General features: G+C 32.0%; 2 protein-coding genes across 2 annotated transcripts; both read right to left on the bottom strand.

Moving 5' to 3' along the window:
• Nucleotides 1–1,983: 1,983 nt before the first annotated feature.
• LOC132741443 (putative inhibitor of apoptosis) lies at nucleotides 1,984–4,252 on the bottom strand. Its single transcript, XM_060729600.1, has 2 exons — nucleotides 4,085–4,252; nucleotides 1,984–3,633 (listed from the first exon to the last, which is right to left on the bottom strand). The coding sequence occupies exon 2, from the start codon at nucleotides 3,622–3,624 to the stop codon at nucleotides 2,308–2,310; it is 1,317 nt and encodes a 438-aa protein (XP_060585583.1). The 5' UTR covers nucleotides 3,625–3,633; nucleotides 4,085–4,252; the 3' UTR covers nucleotides 1,984–2,307.
• A 3,307-nt stretch (nucleotides 4,253–7,559) lies between these two features.
• Nucleotides 7,560–11,989, bottom strand: LOC132741442 (large ribosomal subunit protein eL14-like). The gene is made up of 5 exons (XM_060729599.1): nucleotides 11,852–11,989; nucleotides 10,712–10,807; nucleotides 10,088–10,282; nucleotides 9,560–9,613; nucleotides 7,560–7,672 (listed from the first exon to the last, which is right to left on the bottom strand). Exons 1-5 carry the CDS (start codon nucleotides 11,864–11,866, stop codon nucleotides 7,598–7,600), a joined length of 435 nt encoding a protein of 144 aa, XP_060585582.1. The 5' UTR covers nucleotides 11,867–11,989; the 3' UTR covers nucleotides 7,560–7,597.
• Between the last annotated feature and the right edge of the window lie 3,040 nt (nucleotides 11,990–15,029).

Here is a 15,029-nt window from a genome sequence, read left to right as displayed (position 1 = left end):
TTATTTTTTTCAAAAACTCAATTTTTTTATGAAGAATAACCATTTTTTATTATTCCCCATTAAAAATTTATAAAAATATAAAAATTATTTTTTTATAATTTAGAAATATTTTATTTTTAAAATATATCAAGAAAAAATTATTGTTTTCATAGTTTTATGTTCGATTCTCGAAAAAGTTTTGCCAAAGAATGTCATTGTTATCTAACATTTATGAATATTTTACGTAAAAAGCATAAAATGTTCCCGAACAAATTATTATGTTGCTATTTAAGTATAGTGTTTTAACTATAAACCGTCGTGGATGAATTGGCTCTGGTAAATTTAACGAGGCTTACTGTCGTGATCCGGGGTTAAACTACCAACACCACCATTAACCGTTTAGCAATGATTTCGTGCATGCGCAGCACCGTTTGCTTTTAGGACAATATACTATTCCATATCTTATTCATACAAGCATTTAGGGAAAAATACTCTTCTTTTCATTCAAACAATAATTTTGCAGTAGATATATAGCTTCTTAAAATCAAGCTAACTGCTGCATTAAGTAGTTGAAAAATACGAAAATAAGTTACGGGACAGCTAGTGTAATATGATACAAATCAAGGGTTCGCGTGTTCGATCACCAAACTCCTGCTGATTATTAACCCGGAAAGAAACCAGTCTAAGCATTGTGAATGTACCCTTATATCGACAGAGCACGCTGAAAACCGGTTAAAACTCGTGTATAATTCATTTTATAACCAGAAAGTATTTGTGAGTATAATATGTTCCGGATATAGTAAGTAACTACACTTGGAACAGTGGTTACTCAGTAACACACCGGTACGGAATTAGACCCAACCCGCTAGCTGTAGTCTTAAATTTTGAAGTGGCCCATTTTAAGTCATCTCTAGTTTGATTGCTTTTAATTGAAGTGTATTTAACAATTCTGTTCGTTATAATCAGTTGCATATTAAATAAACAAATGATGTTTAATATAAAATTTATTTCTTTTTCGCAAACATTAAACATTTTTGCATTATCATTTACATATATACTAATTAAGCTAATTAACAGGGGTGCAGCAAATTCAACTAAAATTAAAATACTTAAAGTGATCAATAAGATTAATAAAGAATGATAGTAATGTTATAATTAAGAATAATGATATAAAGAGGAAAAACAACGAAGAACAAAACAGACGCGGAACAAACAAAAATAATACAAAAAAATACAAAGTTGCTTTTCCCCAACTACATGTAACAACTTTTTTCCATATTTTCCTATATATAATTCAAATAAGTTATCCCTTTTACATAAATCATACATGTATAATGACCGTCCTTCCAGCCAAGAATTTATCAGTGCCATATAGATTATACATATACACACAAATGGAATAAAGTTACAGGCTTAGCATTGTGTATAAAACAGAACAGAACAGAAAATACATAGACAAATTTTATATTGAAACAACTCTTTAAATTAATTCTAATATACTAATAAATATACAAGAAAAATAATATGAAGAAAAAAAAGAGAAATAATAATGCCCGGCACAAATCGCAACCTAAAATGAACACAAGCAAAACAACCGCCATAGACAAAAATGCAATTATCCTGCAAGGATAAACAGGCAATTTCCTTAATAATTCAATATATTTATTTTATAATTTAGAACCTGAACATTACATAATCACGCGTCTTTAAAATGAGTCACGATAAGATGGGTCTCTATTTTTAGAGAATATGGGAATCCGAAAATTTTGTTTTGTTGGTAATATGATATTTCTATATTTACTTTCCACGCGATATACATTTATAAGTCATTTATGAGTATATTGTCACATGATTTAACGTAAAAAACGCCTTTCTTCGGTAATTTCTAAAATAAATTTGACATTTTTAAAGCTACAGTTTTTGAACACCATTTTTTTTTTTAGAAAACCACATTGAACTGACTATATATAGGTTTTATGTAATACTGCTCGGTCCCAACCCAATAATGTAGAAATTATATGAATTATATGATTATATTATAGAAAAAAGTTTAAAACAATCCTTTTCACAAATTTAGCACAGTAATGGTATACCATGTGTGTGTGTGTGTAATGTCAGTACCATTCTATAATAAGCCACTATGTATGGACTTTCATAACACATATGTATAGTTCAAAATTCAGACTGATGTAGTAAGCGCATAATTATAGCGACTGTCATAAATAAACTTTCTTGTCGTTATAAAACTATATAAATTGTAAGCAATGCCTGCAGGTTGTCAACTTGTTAACCGTAGAATTATAATACGAACAATTCTGCTTTATTAATTTAAACAACCATTAAAGCCCGAACAGTCCCTTTTATCCGAGCTCTACATATAGCGCATGTAGACAAAGCCGAAATACATTGAGAACAACTGGACATATGACCACAAGGTAATGTTATAATTGTGGCAATCTTATCAAGACATATCTTACATAAGACAGGATCTTTTAGTTTTCTATTTTCTTCCAGTAGTTCCATTCTATTGACCTCTGCTTCTGACTCGTCCGATGAATCATTTTCTAGACAAGCTGTCTCCGTAAGTTCGGTTATTTTTTGTCGTCGCTCGTCTTTTATCTCCTCTGTCGCGTTAATGAGATCTACGCCAGAAAATGTTTCTTTATTTTCTTTAAGTATTCTTTTAACTCCATCTCTAAGAAGGCTTTCGTCTGCACAAAAGTCCCTTGCAGCCATGACAGCAGTTTCATTACGTTTCATGACAAGTTTCACTCTGTCTATTAGCACATCGTCATCATCACCATCAATTTCATAGTCACTATCACCTTCACCGCAAATGTGCTTAATGTACGCAACACCTTTACATTGACGAATATGCCCACAGTGTGGAAAATATAAAGCATGTTCCTTCCAGGGATCAGAGTCATCGGACCAGTCTTTGAAGGCCCCTCCACAATAAAAGCATCGTACAGAGTCTCCTACCCCGGTATATGCAAAACCAGCATCTACTAATGTACTTACGTTGACTTTCTTATCTTTCGGCCAATTTTTGTAAGATTTTAACCTTGATTCTTGAGTCGCATATTGCCTATATTTTGGATTGAATATTACAATTCCTAACCTATCACTGAACGATTCCTTGCTTTGAGCTGTCCCATTAGCACCTTGTCTCGAGTTGTTCTCAGTAATTTCTCGGTTTCTATTAGATTCACTTTGACCATCTGTTCTTGTATCAACTGAATCAGTTTGGTCTGTGTTTAAACTAGTTCTCTCTGGTCTTAGACCATCAGTATTCGTTAAAATTCCATCAGAGGTATTTCTTTCCGCCGCGTCATCATTAGCATTACTTACATCTCTATCAGGTACATTTCTTTCCGTTGTAACGTCGTTAGAGTCGGCCATGTTTCTTTTCGTATTTTTTCTTACCTTTTTCGTGCGGTTTCTTAGACGACAACCGGAAGTATTGTTGTTCTCAGCCTTTACATCAGCGGTTTTGACATCAGATAGATGTTGGTTACAGTCAGTTTTAGCAGAGAACCCTGTTTCGGACAAATTCGACAGTTTGTTTGTCTCCATGGTTTCCTCCAAATATGATTTCCGATATTTGTTGAAATTTTTATCAAGTTTAGACAAAACACCAGCCATGTGTATGTACTGTACGGAAAGAAAAAGAAAACATACAACATGTATATTCATATTCAAGATTTATTATATCAAGATAAAATATAGGTGATTCTCATTCTTTTTCACATGAAAGAATCCAAAGTCCCTGTCGGGATTCGAACACACGGCGGTGAGGGGCAAGTGTTTTTTTTTTTTTAAATATATGGTTATAAGTTCGAGTTTTGTTGTAAATACACGATATATAGGTCTATTTATTTATGTAACTTTTTATTCTAAATTTGTGAACATATTAAATTTTACATTTGTACTCGTATATAAGTGTACATATATCTACAGAAATGCCGATGTGAAGTATATTTACTATTGGTTATAAATATGAATGTCCAGCACTTGCTTATCCAGTGGTATCACAGTAAATAATATATATATCGAAAAAAAAATGTACATTTCTTTAAAATACATAAAAAATATGAATTCTTACCTCTATAAAACTCCAAATCAAAATTATTCTATAATGTTGCAAAAAAAAAAAACAATACTAATAAGAAGATACTTAAACAAATATATTTATTTTTATAATTTCAAACACATTTAGTCGTGCCAGTATTGCATTTGAAATACATTTAGTATCGAGATACCTTTTAAACGCTAACATATCATCAAGATCATCAAGTGCGTCTCAATCTATTTATAGCCTTTGGGAATTCCTTAGTTCACATTTATTTAGAAAAAGAATGTGCAAATAACTTTTATTGTAAATATAAAGGTGGATAATAACATATTGCTTTATAGTATACAATAACATATAAGCTTAATATATTAATTATCAACAATAAGATAGTAAAATGTTGATAAGTTAGGTGTTTTAATCATAATTATGATTCATGACCTGTATCAATAATTCTATTTTTAGAAACCATTAGGAAACCATGCAGTCCTGTATAGGCTGGTCCCCTGCGCAATTCTAAAAAGTACTAAATATATAAATTATACTGTTAATACTGATACTTCAAAACAGAATTCGAAAACAATAATAATAACAAAAAAGAAATAAAATTTTGATAATAATATGATATAATGAAAGTGTGAATGGTGAAAAACTGGTAAACGCGTATACACAGACACTTGGGGTTTGGAGCTCAAAACGCCTTTAAAATCCAAATAAAATGCATATTTGTCAATCCCAGCACATGTACTGATCATAATTATATATCAAAAAAACTTAATATAAGCCGTTTTGAAAAAATTTCATATTTCAACATCTATAATAATACTATAGATGTTGAAATATGAAATTTTTTCAAAACGGCTTAATTATATTAAGTTTTTTTATATATATATATGATCAGTACATGTGCTGGGATTGACAAATATGCATTTTATTTGGATTTTAAAGGCGTTTTGAGCTCCAAACCCCAAGTGTCTGTGTAATTAATCAGTTAAACCATACATTGTATGTCGATTTCGACTTTTAAAGTTTGAAATTTTATATGATTAGAGCTGTATCAGCCTATATAGTTTCCAACATTAAATTAGATCCCGGATCCAGTGATTTTTTTCTCAACCACTGTTTCGACACGTGATCATGCTGAATATAAATAGGCTTTTCTATTGACTACTGCGTTTCTTCTCACTTCCCCATCGGCGCGTGGTCGTCGCTGAGACGGCACAGGGCATCGGCAGAAGATTTGAAGACTTGGGATGGCGCAAAAGATCAGGGGGCCGTTTTATCAACGCTCTACGACATGTCGTAGGCTAGTTTTTTGTCGCAGACATGTCGCAGAACGTTAAAACCGTTTTATTAACGTTTGTCGTAGCCTACGACGTCGTAGAAAATGTCGCAGACGTACGACACCGACAAAAAATTGTCGTAGACTACGACACGTTGATAAAACGGCCCCCAGAACTTGTACTTCGGGCCAGCTGCCGAGGTCCTGACTAATGCCGAGGAGAGTGGCCCTACAAAGTAGGCTGAGTCGGCGAGGATGGTATGCTAGGGTGCGTGAGCCCTTAGCACACGACAGGCCTTTTGCCAGACATTTTATGGGCTACCCCCTTTCCTTATTGTCTCAAGCTACTGTACATTTAGGTTCTCATTGACCGCCGTACAGTGACCTACGTTTGGCTCAAAATTCAAATCTTTGGCAAATACTCCGTGGAAATTGCATAGAGGTAAATTCTTTAAGGGCATGACAGGTGACATGTCCGGGTCCGACAGCGAAAGCTGCATTTTGTGCCCTTACTGGCGGATGGACCCTCATTAAGCATAGACTACAAACACGCTACTGCGTTGATATGCAAAAAATGATTATCGTTTTACTGACGCTTTTGTCAACTCTCTTGAAATCACGGATTTACGCATTTAATCCAGCTAGACCAGTATTTAATTTAATTAGATCTAATTACTTAAAATTTCATATTTTTTTTTTAATCAAATTACCATTTTTGGGCGAGTTGCCTTAAAGATCATTTAAAGTTTTATTTAATATTCACTTCCGGCAGTATGATGATGTTGTCCAACATGTCACTGGGTGCAAGTAGATTACCTGAATTATTATAAAAGTTTTACAGAATTCAAATGCATTTTCATATTTGTCTTTGCCTTCATGGAAAATTATAGGTCAATGTCATACTTTAATTTGCCACATGAAAGTTTTTTTTTCAAAGTGTTATGCCCAAATCCATTCATTAATGATAAAAATTTTGCCAATTTTATGAAATGCTTACCCGAAGAGGTAGTTAAAAGTTGTTACCTCAAAGTATAAATACATCCATTTATAATAACATAGTAACAGCTAATTTCAGCAATTAGCCTTTGAAGTTCAATGTCATTTATGGGCCAAGGTCAGATTCCTAATGATATGCTTATTCACGTACAATTTCATTAAAATTAGTTGAGCGGTTTAAAAGAAACGCACAGACATCCGACAATGCTTTAAATGGTTCGTCAGATACGTGTACATTGCATGTTCTACATAGACACGATTTAATTTCAGGAACAATTTTTGCGAAGAACTACCCATTGACCAATACTGTACGGTTTCATCAAAATCGAACAGGTAAGAATGTATTCAGTAGTCCAGCTCCCTGGATATGTTACCAGTCATGTCCTTAAAAGGTAAAATTTGCAACACGAAGTGCTGATATTTTAGCTTCACTCAATTTCCATAGAGTATTAGCAGATATGAATTTTGAGCCAGAGGTAGGTCACTAGCGGTCATTGAGAACCTAAAGCGGTCACTTTTTCCTATGATCTTGCGGTAATCTGAAAGCTTGTATTTGAGCAATTTTGTAAAGGTCTACCTTTCATCAAAATCTGTCAAGTTGTACAGATATTGTTTAAAACTTCTTTTCTTTTCTAATTTTAGCTCAAGCAGCAGCTTCTTTGGACCAAACAATTTCAGCAGTTACAGTAAAGGACAACCTTATGTTTTGAAGCATTTTATCCTGTAAAGGTTCATCATTACTGGGACAGTCATCCAGTAGTTGGCATTCAAAACACACTTTGATTCATATTACTCAACAGAACCATTTTTGAAATCGGCTTTCTAATGGTCATTGCTGCACAGTTTGTTTCATCAGTCCAACAAGTGGTTAAGATGATGTTCAAATTGATTTCTATTTTTAGCTTTGGAGGCTATGTTTATCTAACCAGTACCTTTTTAATTTTTAATAGAGGACAAACCAAGAATTTTTCTTGAATAGTTTCATCACTATTCAGTATTGGCCAAGTGTTTAAAATGTTAATAAGTGACCCATGACACAAAGGTATCGCAATAGCTCACCATGATAACTTTATGCTCTGGTGAGCTAAAAATATCTCTATAACTTTCAAGCCATCTTTTATCAAGCACTTTATTACAGTATAACATGATTAATTTCCTGAACGTTTGATGTAAGACACAAGACAAACCACTTCAATACTGTTGGAGCTTATCAAAGAGAAGACAAGAGTCTCTTGGAGACGACATATTTTATTAGGAAAATGTACAGTTTATTTCTTTTTGCCGCCAGACTTCTTTGCTGCTTTTCTCAGCTTGCCAAACTCGATATTAACCAAACGATTTCTCTGAAATATAAAAAGCAATGATGTAAATGTTAGTTTGGTTTGTTTGGTTTTACAGCGCACCAACACATTTTAGGTCATATGGCGCTGAAACAGGAAATATGACTTTGGTTAACCTGCATTGTTGCAAACTTAACATTAGGGGTCTAAACTACCTCAACTGCTGGAGCTAAGAGATGCATGGACACCAGTCATTCAAACCCATTTCATTACGTCACCTCTTCTGATCACACAGGGATAAATGGTGGCTGCAATTCTGGCGCCTTTACTCTTACAGGCAACCATTCAGCCACAAGGGGAATTTAAATGTTAACCAAAAAGATTCTTCCAAATATAAAACACATACTAATTACTATTTTTTTTATGTGCTTATAAAGTATGAACTTATTTTTTATGTTTGATCTTTCAAGCCACAATCCTATCTATTAACACTATTAAGGTGATATGGCCACTTCTTTGCCAAATGAAACACCACACATCAATTAAAATAAATTAAATTTAAGTAACAAAAAGTGTCTTAACAAAGACCTTGACAACTTAATGTTTATGCTTTAGAAAGTCAAACATATCACAAATCACACTTCAGAATGAGTTTATCAGCACCGTTAACTATGACGGCAGTTCCTATCAAGATACATTGGTTCATCATGCGTGCAATTTGTGATTAAAATTTATTGAAAACAAACAACGGTTACACTTATAGTTATACAAGAATTGAAGTTGCTTATAAGCCTTCATTATCTGGAACCATCAGGCTAAGACTCTAAACTCCTTAAAACGTTAAGTATCTTGAGTCAATAAAGAAATGCACTGTGAGGATAGTTTGTTTTGTTCAGTTTATCAGCAACCTTACACAGTTTCTAAAGGTCATGTGGAGCTGAAAACAGGAAAGATGATTTTGGCAAATATAAAGCAACACCAGCGGTCAAAACCACCTACTTGAGGTACAAAATGCAGACTCCAGTAATTCAAACCCATTAAATAGACTCTTAAAATCATGCAGGGATAAACAATAACTGCAATTAAGATGCTTCAACCCTAAAAGGCAACCCCTCTGCCACAATGGGCCGTAAAAAAGAAGGTAGAATTAAAGTTTGACTTGCTATCGTAATTATGCCGATTCCCACATAATGTAAGTGCCAGGGTAATACAGAGTACAAAATTTAATTTGTAATGTTTTTCACTTACAGCATGGTCTCACAAACAAGCATTATTGCTACTTTAAGGCAAGAAGACTAATGAATCATACCAACTAATTTTTCTCCTATTTATCAATCTTGAGGATGATCAATTTTATCAAATATATATCAGACAGCACACATCAGAATGCATTTATCAGCACCGTAAACTATGACGGCAGTTCCTATCAAGATACATTGGTTCATCATACATGTGCTCATAAAAGAAAAGAACATACAACCTGGAAGCAATTTTTTTTACTCCAAAATTTGCAACCACTCTTGGAGTCCATCCAGGGCTTTTTTCCCTTCTATAGCAGGGGTCTTTAAGGATTGCTTCCCCAAGAAAAATTCTTTAAAATCATGCCATCCCCCCCCCCCCATATGAATTTGCATCACAGTTTATCTTTCCCTTTTTGCAAATATACTGTAAGTTTCCCACCAAAATTTTTAAGGCAAAGAAACGTTAGAAGAGGAATTGATAAGTAGCCAAATTGTTAATTTTGAAGCATTTTTTTGGGGGCAAATTGTTTTTTTTTATACAAATCGGACAAGGTTCATTAACAAGACCTGTCAAAAGAAGGGAAAACCCTGCAATACATTCAGTAATCAACTTTAACTTATTCTAGAATTCAAGCGTGATTTTACTGAAATTTCCAAATTTAAGAGCTATATTTAATAATACATAATTATATTGAAATATTTCACTTACCGCTTGCTTTGCCTTCATGAGCTTGAATCGGTCAAAGTCTGTGAGTGTTTCCCTCTGAAATAAATAACAATTTTCATTATACAAGCTTTGAAATTAAAGAACCACACATGTATTGTTGGGGTGTATCATAAACAGTAAAATTATGGTTTATATGTAAACAAAAAATCAGACATAATTATAACCTCCTTTCTGATCATAAACATTACCTTAAGTGATATGTTTTTTCTACAAATACTTTTATCAGGGCCTGCAAAATCTCATTTTGACTTAACTTGTCTAATGACATTTTATGATTTATATACATGTAGTAAATTCTTGAAAATTTCCTTTTGTCCAGACTGGCTATTAGTTATTCATTCAGTAATTTTTTTTTACTTTATCTCATCAGATTAGTTATGAAAAAATTTTTCAAAATCCAAATTTATAGGACTTTTTTTCCAGTATAATTAGTTTTGTAGAAACAGATCAATCCATTCCAAAAGCTTTTTTTACAATACAAAGATCAATATCTCATGTAATGCCCTGTACCTTTTCTCTTGCAGCAATTTTCTTGGCCCAGGTCGAGTTATTCCACTTTTCTGTGATGTTGTCTTTCTCCCAGTTCTTCTTAATGACCTTCTGTCTGCAAGAAGCTGGCACATTTAATCTGAATGTGGTCAACTGGAGGGCTTTCAAGTTCATTTGTTTTCTGGCGACATTAGAACAGGGTCCTTCTACCAAAACCTGAAAAATGTTAAGAAATACAAAATGATGATGAGATATAAGTACTTAAGTAGTAATATTTTTTTTTATATTTTAGTAAGTTTGAATATATAGCCTGTTATGCTGCATAGAAAATATTATATTTTACAAGGGTAAGAAATTTCAACCGAGTATTATTTTATACACTGATGAAAAAAAATCATTAAGTCCAATGAAGCCAGCAGTTTACCATTCCTGAAAATCTCTTTTAGCAAAATCTATATGATACAAAATTTTATCACTTTCAGCAGATCAGAACCGTTTAAGCCTTTTTTTATTTCAGAATTTCAGCATCAAACTTCGCAAGATGAGGGTCCTGTCTCTATAAGATGTTCATAGATATTCATAAAGATGTTCTTTATGCTAGATACTAAGATAGTAAGTAAGACTTAAATACGAAACTAAACTTACTCTGTTCTGGTCTATGACATCAACAATGACACAAAGCTTTCCTTTGTCGTCTCCATAGCCGATGTAGGCTACACGCCCTGATTCAACGTAGCGTTCCTTAAAAATAATAAAACAAAGCAATTAAAAGCTAAACTGGGATTGAAGAAAAACACTACATTATCAAGTTCACTAATGCAGACAAAAATGATCAATTCAACTCGCATTACTTCAGGAGTTGTCTCCTTTCAATGTAACAAAAATAAAAGCACTCTGCTGCACTAAGTCGGAATGAAAATCTGACATATTTATCATTATCTAACAAGATTGAAGATTTATTGCAAATAATTTGTTTATATCATATTTAATATGATATTATTTACAATAAAGATACAACAATAATAAAAATTTTCATTAATTTAGGGTAATAGCAATTCCGTCGTGTAATCTTTACAAAACCTTGCGGTCTTCAGGGGGTTTGACCCTTATAATGACTCTTTGACCCTTCAAATTTCCAGAAGGTCTGATTTGACCCTCAGGATTTTAACTGGAGGGTCAAATTTTGTTAAAATCATGGGGATTTGGCCTTGTAGTCAGTTAACCATAGTCAAAATGACCCTCAGGATTTCATGGCTAGTGAACACCCTGGACCGTCTTGCTTTTTCAAGTTATCATATATTTGAAGCTTAGAAATTGGAATGACAGTTCTATTTCCTTTAGAAGAAACCATGTCCCCCACATTTGATACGTATACTATCTTGAAATTTGCAACACATTTTATTTTTTTTAAAAAGTCTCAAACGTTCAAGGTTTAAAAAAAAAACAACAGAAAATGCAAATTATGAAATAATCTACAAAAATCTGTGATATATCATAATTATCGATCCTGTATGTTCGATAATTTCACATTCCAATAAAAATGCATGGTGATATGTTGATGAAAGTAGTCACTGCAGCACCAAGTTTCACATTTTAAGTTCAATTCGTCACGAGATTTCGCGATCTTCGTGAAGCCGTCTCGCAATTATACTCAAACAAAGTCTTTAATTCGTGAAAAAAGCTACTAACATTAACATGTTAAAATCGATGTAGTAAATTTTACTAATGAAGAATGTCTTTTCGTCTCATTTAGTTCAACAAAGCCAGAAACACATGTAAATTTACCTTGCCTTGGACCATCGTGTGGCTGATAACCGGAAAAGGAAGTTGCAAAGGCTTGATGGGAAATATTTTTCATTATAATTTTTTTATCATTATTTATATTTTCTTTGGAATATGTATTTATGAAAGCCTTTTATTCAATCTACTTTTAAAATATATGCAGATAATATTTTTATTGAATTTTTACATAGATGAAAATGGACAGTCCATTGTTCTATTTCGCGGAAAGTATCTAAGTTGTACACCACTATTTGTCCGGTATGCCTAAAATACGAAAGTGAGATTTTTGACGAAAGTGAGCGAAAGTGACTTTTAAAATTTGAATTGTACCGTTTTAATAGAATTTTACATTGAAATTTCTGTTTGAAGACGTATATTATTAGCAACTTATAATATTTCTTTTTAAAAAAAATCACTATAATGATTTAATCGCCATTTATTTGCATAATTTCTATACACAAGTTCTGAGATCTTCCTTTCGCTCACTTTGAAAAATACGAAAGTGACTTGTAAAATATCAAATATAGAGTCTAAATTGAAATTTATACTAAAATTGCAGTTTGTAGACGTATATTATCAGAAATATATAATATTTCTTTTCAAAAATAAACATTATGATGATTTAATCACCATTTGTTTGCATAATTTCTTGCATATATTATCAGAAATTAATATTATTTATTTTCAAAAGTAATTATTATGATGTTTTTAACCCCATTTCATTTACATAATTTCTATATACAAGTTCAGCAATCTTCCTTTCGCTCACATAGAAGATAAGAAAGTGACTTCTAAAATATCAAATATAATGTTTAATTGAAATATAGTGTTGAATATCAATTATTAATTTCTGATAATATATACGTTTACAAACTGCAATTTAAGTACATTTTCAATCAAACTCTATATTTGAAATTTTACAAGTCACTTTCGTATTTTTCAATGTAAGCGAAAGGAAGATCGCTGATATTGTATATAGAAATTATGCAAAAAAAATGGGGTATAAAACTATAAATCATCATAATGTAATGATTAATTTAGAAAATAAATAATATTAATTTCTTATAATACACGTCTACAAACTGCAAATTTAGTACATTTTCAATTTAACCTCTATATTTAATACTTTACAAGTCACTTTGCAAGCGAAAGGAAGAGCGATGAACTTGTATATTAAAATTAGGCCAATAAATGGCGATTTAATTATGATTATGGTTATTTATTATAATATATATAATTAGTTACTAATAATATACGTCTGCAAACAGCAATTTTACTGTAAAATTCTATTAAAACGGTACAATTCAAATTTTAAAAGTCACTTTCGCTCACTTTCGTCAAAAATCTCACTTTCGTATTTTAGGCAAACCCCTATTTGTCGTTGATCATCACTAAATATTTTGCCAGGTACAAAATATTTAATGATGACTGATTTATGATGACACATTTTTCAAGGATAACAATAAGTGCATATAAAATATGGTCTGCCATGGTAACCCTAGTTTTATTGTTTTTCACTTGAAAACTGTTTAGTGTAAATTCGAAGTCAGAACAATTGTTATATATTTATCAATAGAGGTCCATTAAGTAAATTTTATGAAGAAAATTACACAAAATCAAACACACACAAATGTAATAATATGAAATTAGGTGCTACCTATGGCGCGGAAAGCTCTTAAGATTTATGATTTAAGCATTACATGTTAAGTGTACATGTTAACCAGATAGATCTATCATGCAATTCGTGAATAAGTAAATGTAGGTATTTTGTACCGTAAACAGAAACGAATAAATTGGTGGTGTTCAACCTATCATCGGAAGAGGGACCACTGCGCATGCGTCGGCGTTTGGAAAACCCCGTCCGTCATTTTCTGTTAATCTCTAATCACATATGTTGTTTTTACGTTATTTTTAATGTGCTAATTTATCAAAAAGGATTTAAAAGTAATTTTTTACATTTATCATCGTTACTATAGTTCTTATGAATGAAATGAATGTTTATTTTCTGATTTTGTACGTCATTCTTTCACCGGAAGTGTTATTAAGCATGCGTCTGCTAGCAATAGTCTGAATTATGTAGACGCTCATAAAAAGTGCTCTGATATCTATTTTTAGCTCAAAAGGATTTCAAAATGGCGGCGCCCAATTAACTAAGGATTTTTTCACAGCTCATTAGGTATAGGATATATTTTTTTTGAATTTTGCATTTACTTTTAATTTGATTTCATTTGAATTGATACGCGTCATACATGTTATCTAAGAGCGCTACAGCCCTCGTGGGGCCTTCGGCCCCGCTCGGACTTTCCGCGTTATTATAACAAGTTATCATTATAAAAAACCCCAAAATCTTAATTTATTCTTAACCGCTTTGTAGAGCGCATATATATATATATATATATATATATATATATATATATATATATATTATATATATATATATTATATATATAAAACTATTTTCCACATTAGGTGGACCATCCTTTAATCTAGGCATAAAGTGGACAATTTGTATATATTGTAAATTTAACTTTTTTCAAAAGAAAAATATGATTTGAATATTTACAGAATAATGAAAGTCTGTATGACGTTTATTTTTTTCATTTAAACATCCAGTAAAAATATACTTAAAAATTGGTCCCCTTAATGTTTTGTAAGTACAGACCAATCCTTAAGGAGACCAATATATATATATGTAAGTTCAGACCAATCCTTAAGGGGACCAGTATATATATGTAAGTTCAGACCAATCCTTAAGGGGACCAGTATATATATGTAAGGTCATACCAATCCTTAAGGACACCAGTTTATATATAAATATATGAGTTCCGACCCCTCCATAAGAGGACAGGTAATTATATACTACTGAAAACTTCTCAAGCACCCTTTGATATATTGCCAATGTCTTTCATAAAAAATATCTGAGTAATAAGCACTTTCTATTCCTTCAGTCGACTAGTGTATTTATTTAAGTGTTTAACAATAGTTACGAGAACCACTGTACACAAGAACTTCAAGTCATCACTATGGGAAACGTGTTTATATCAAAATTTCCCTATTAACTATTACGAAACCCTTAAGAATAACGAACAAAAATATAAATTCAATATTTCTATTTTGGTAATCCGTAAGAAAGAACTTGGGGGAACAAGTCAATAATAACATCTCCATCCCAATAACCATC

Source organism: Ruditapes philippinarum, unplaced genomic scaffold (assembly GCF_026571515.1).
Source record: "Ruditapes philippinarum isolate M1 unplaced genomic scaffold, ASM2657151v2 ctg19587_1_1_1_1, whole genome shotgun sequence".
NCBI classification, from domain to species: domain Eukaryota; kingdom Metazoa; phylum Mollusca; class Bivalvia; order Venerida; family Veneridae; genus Ruditapes; species Ruditapes philippinarum.
This window is presented reverse-complemented; position numbering and strand designations above follow the sequence as displayed.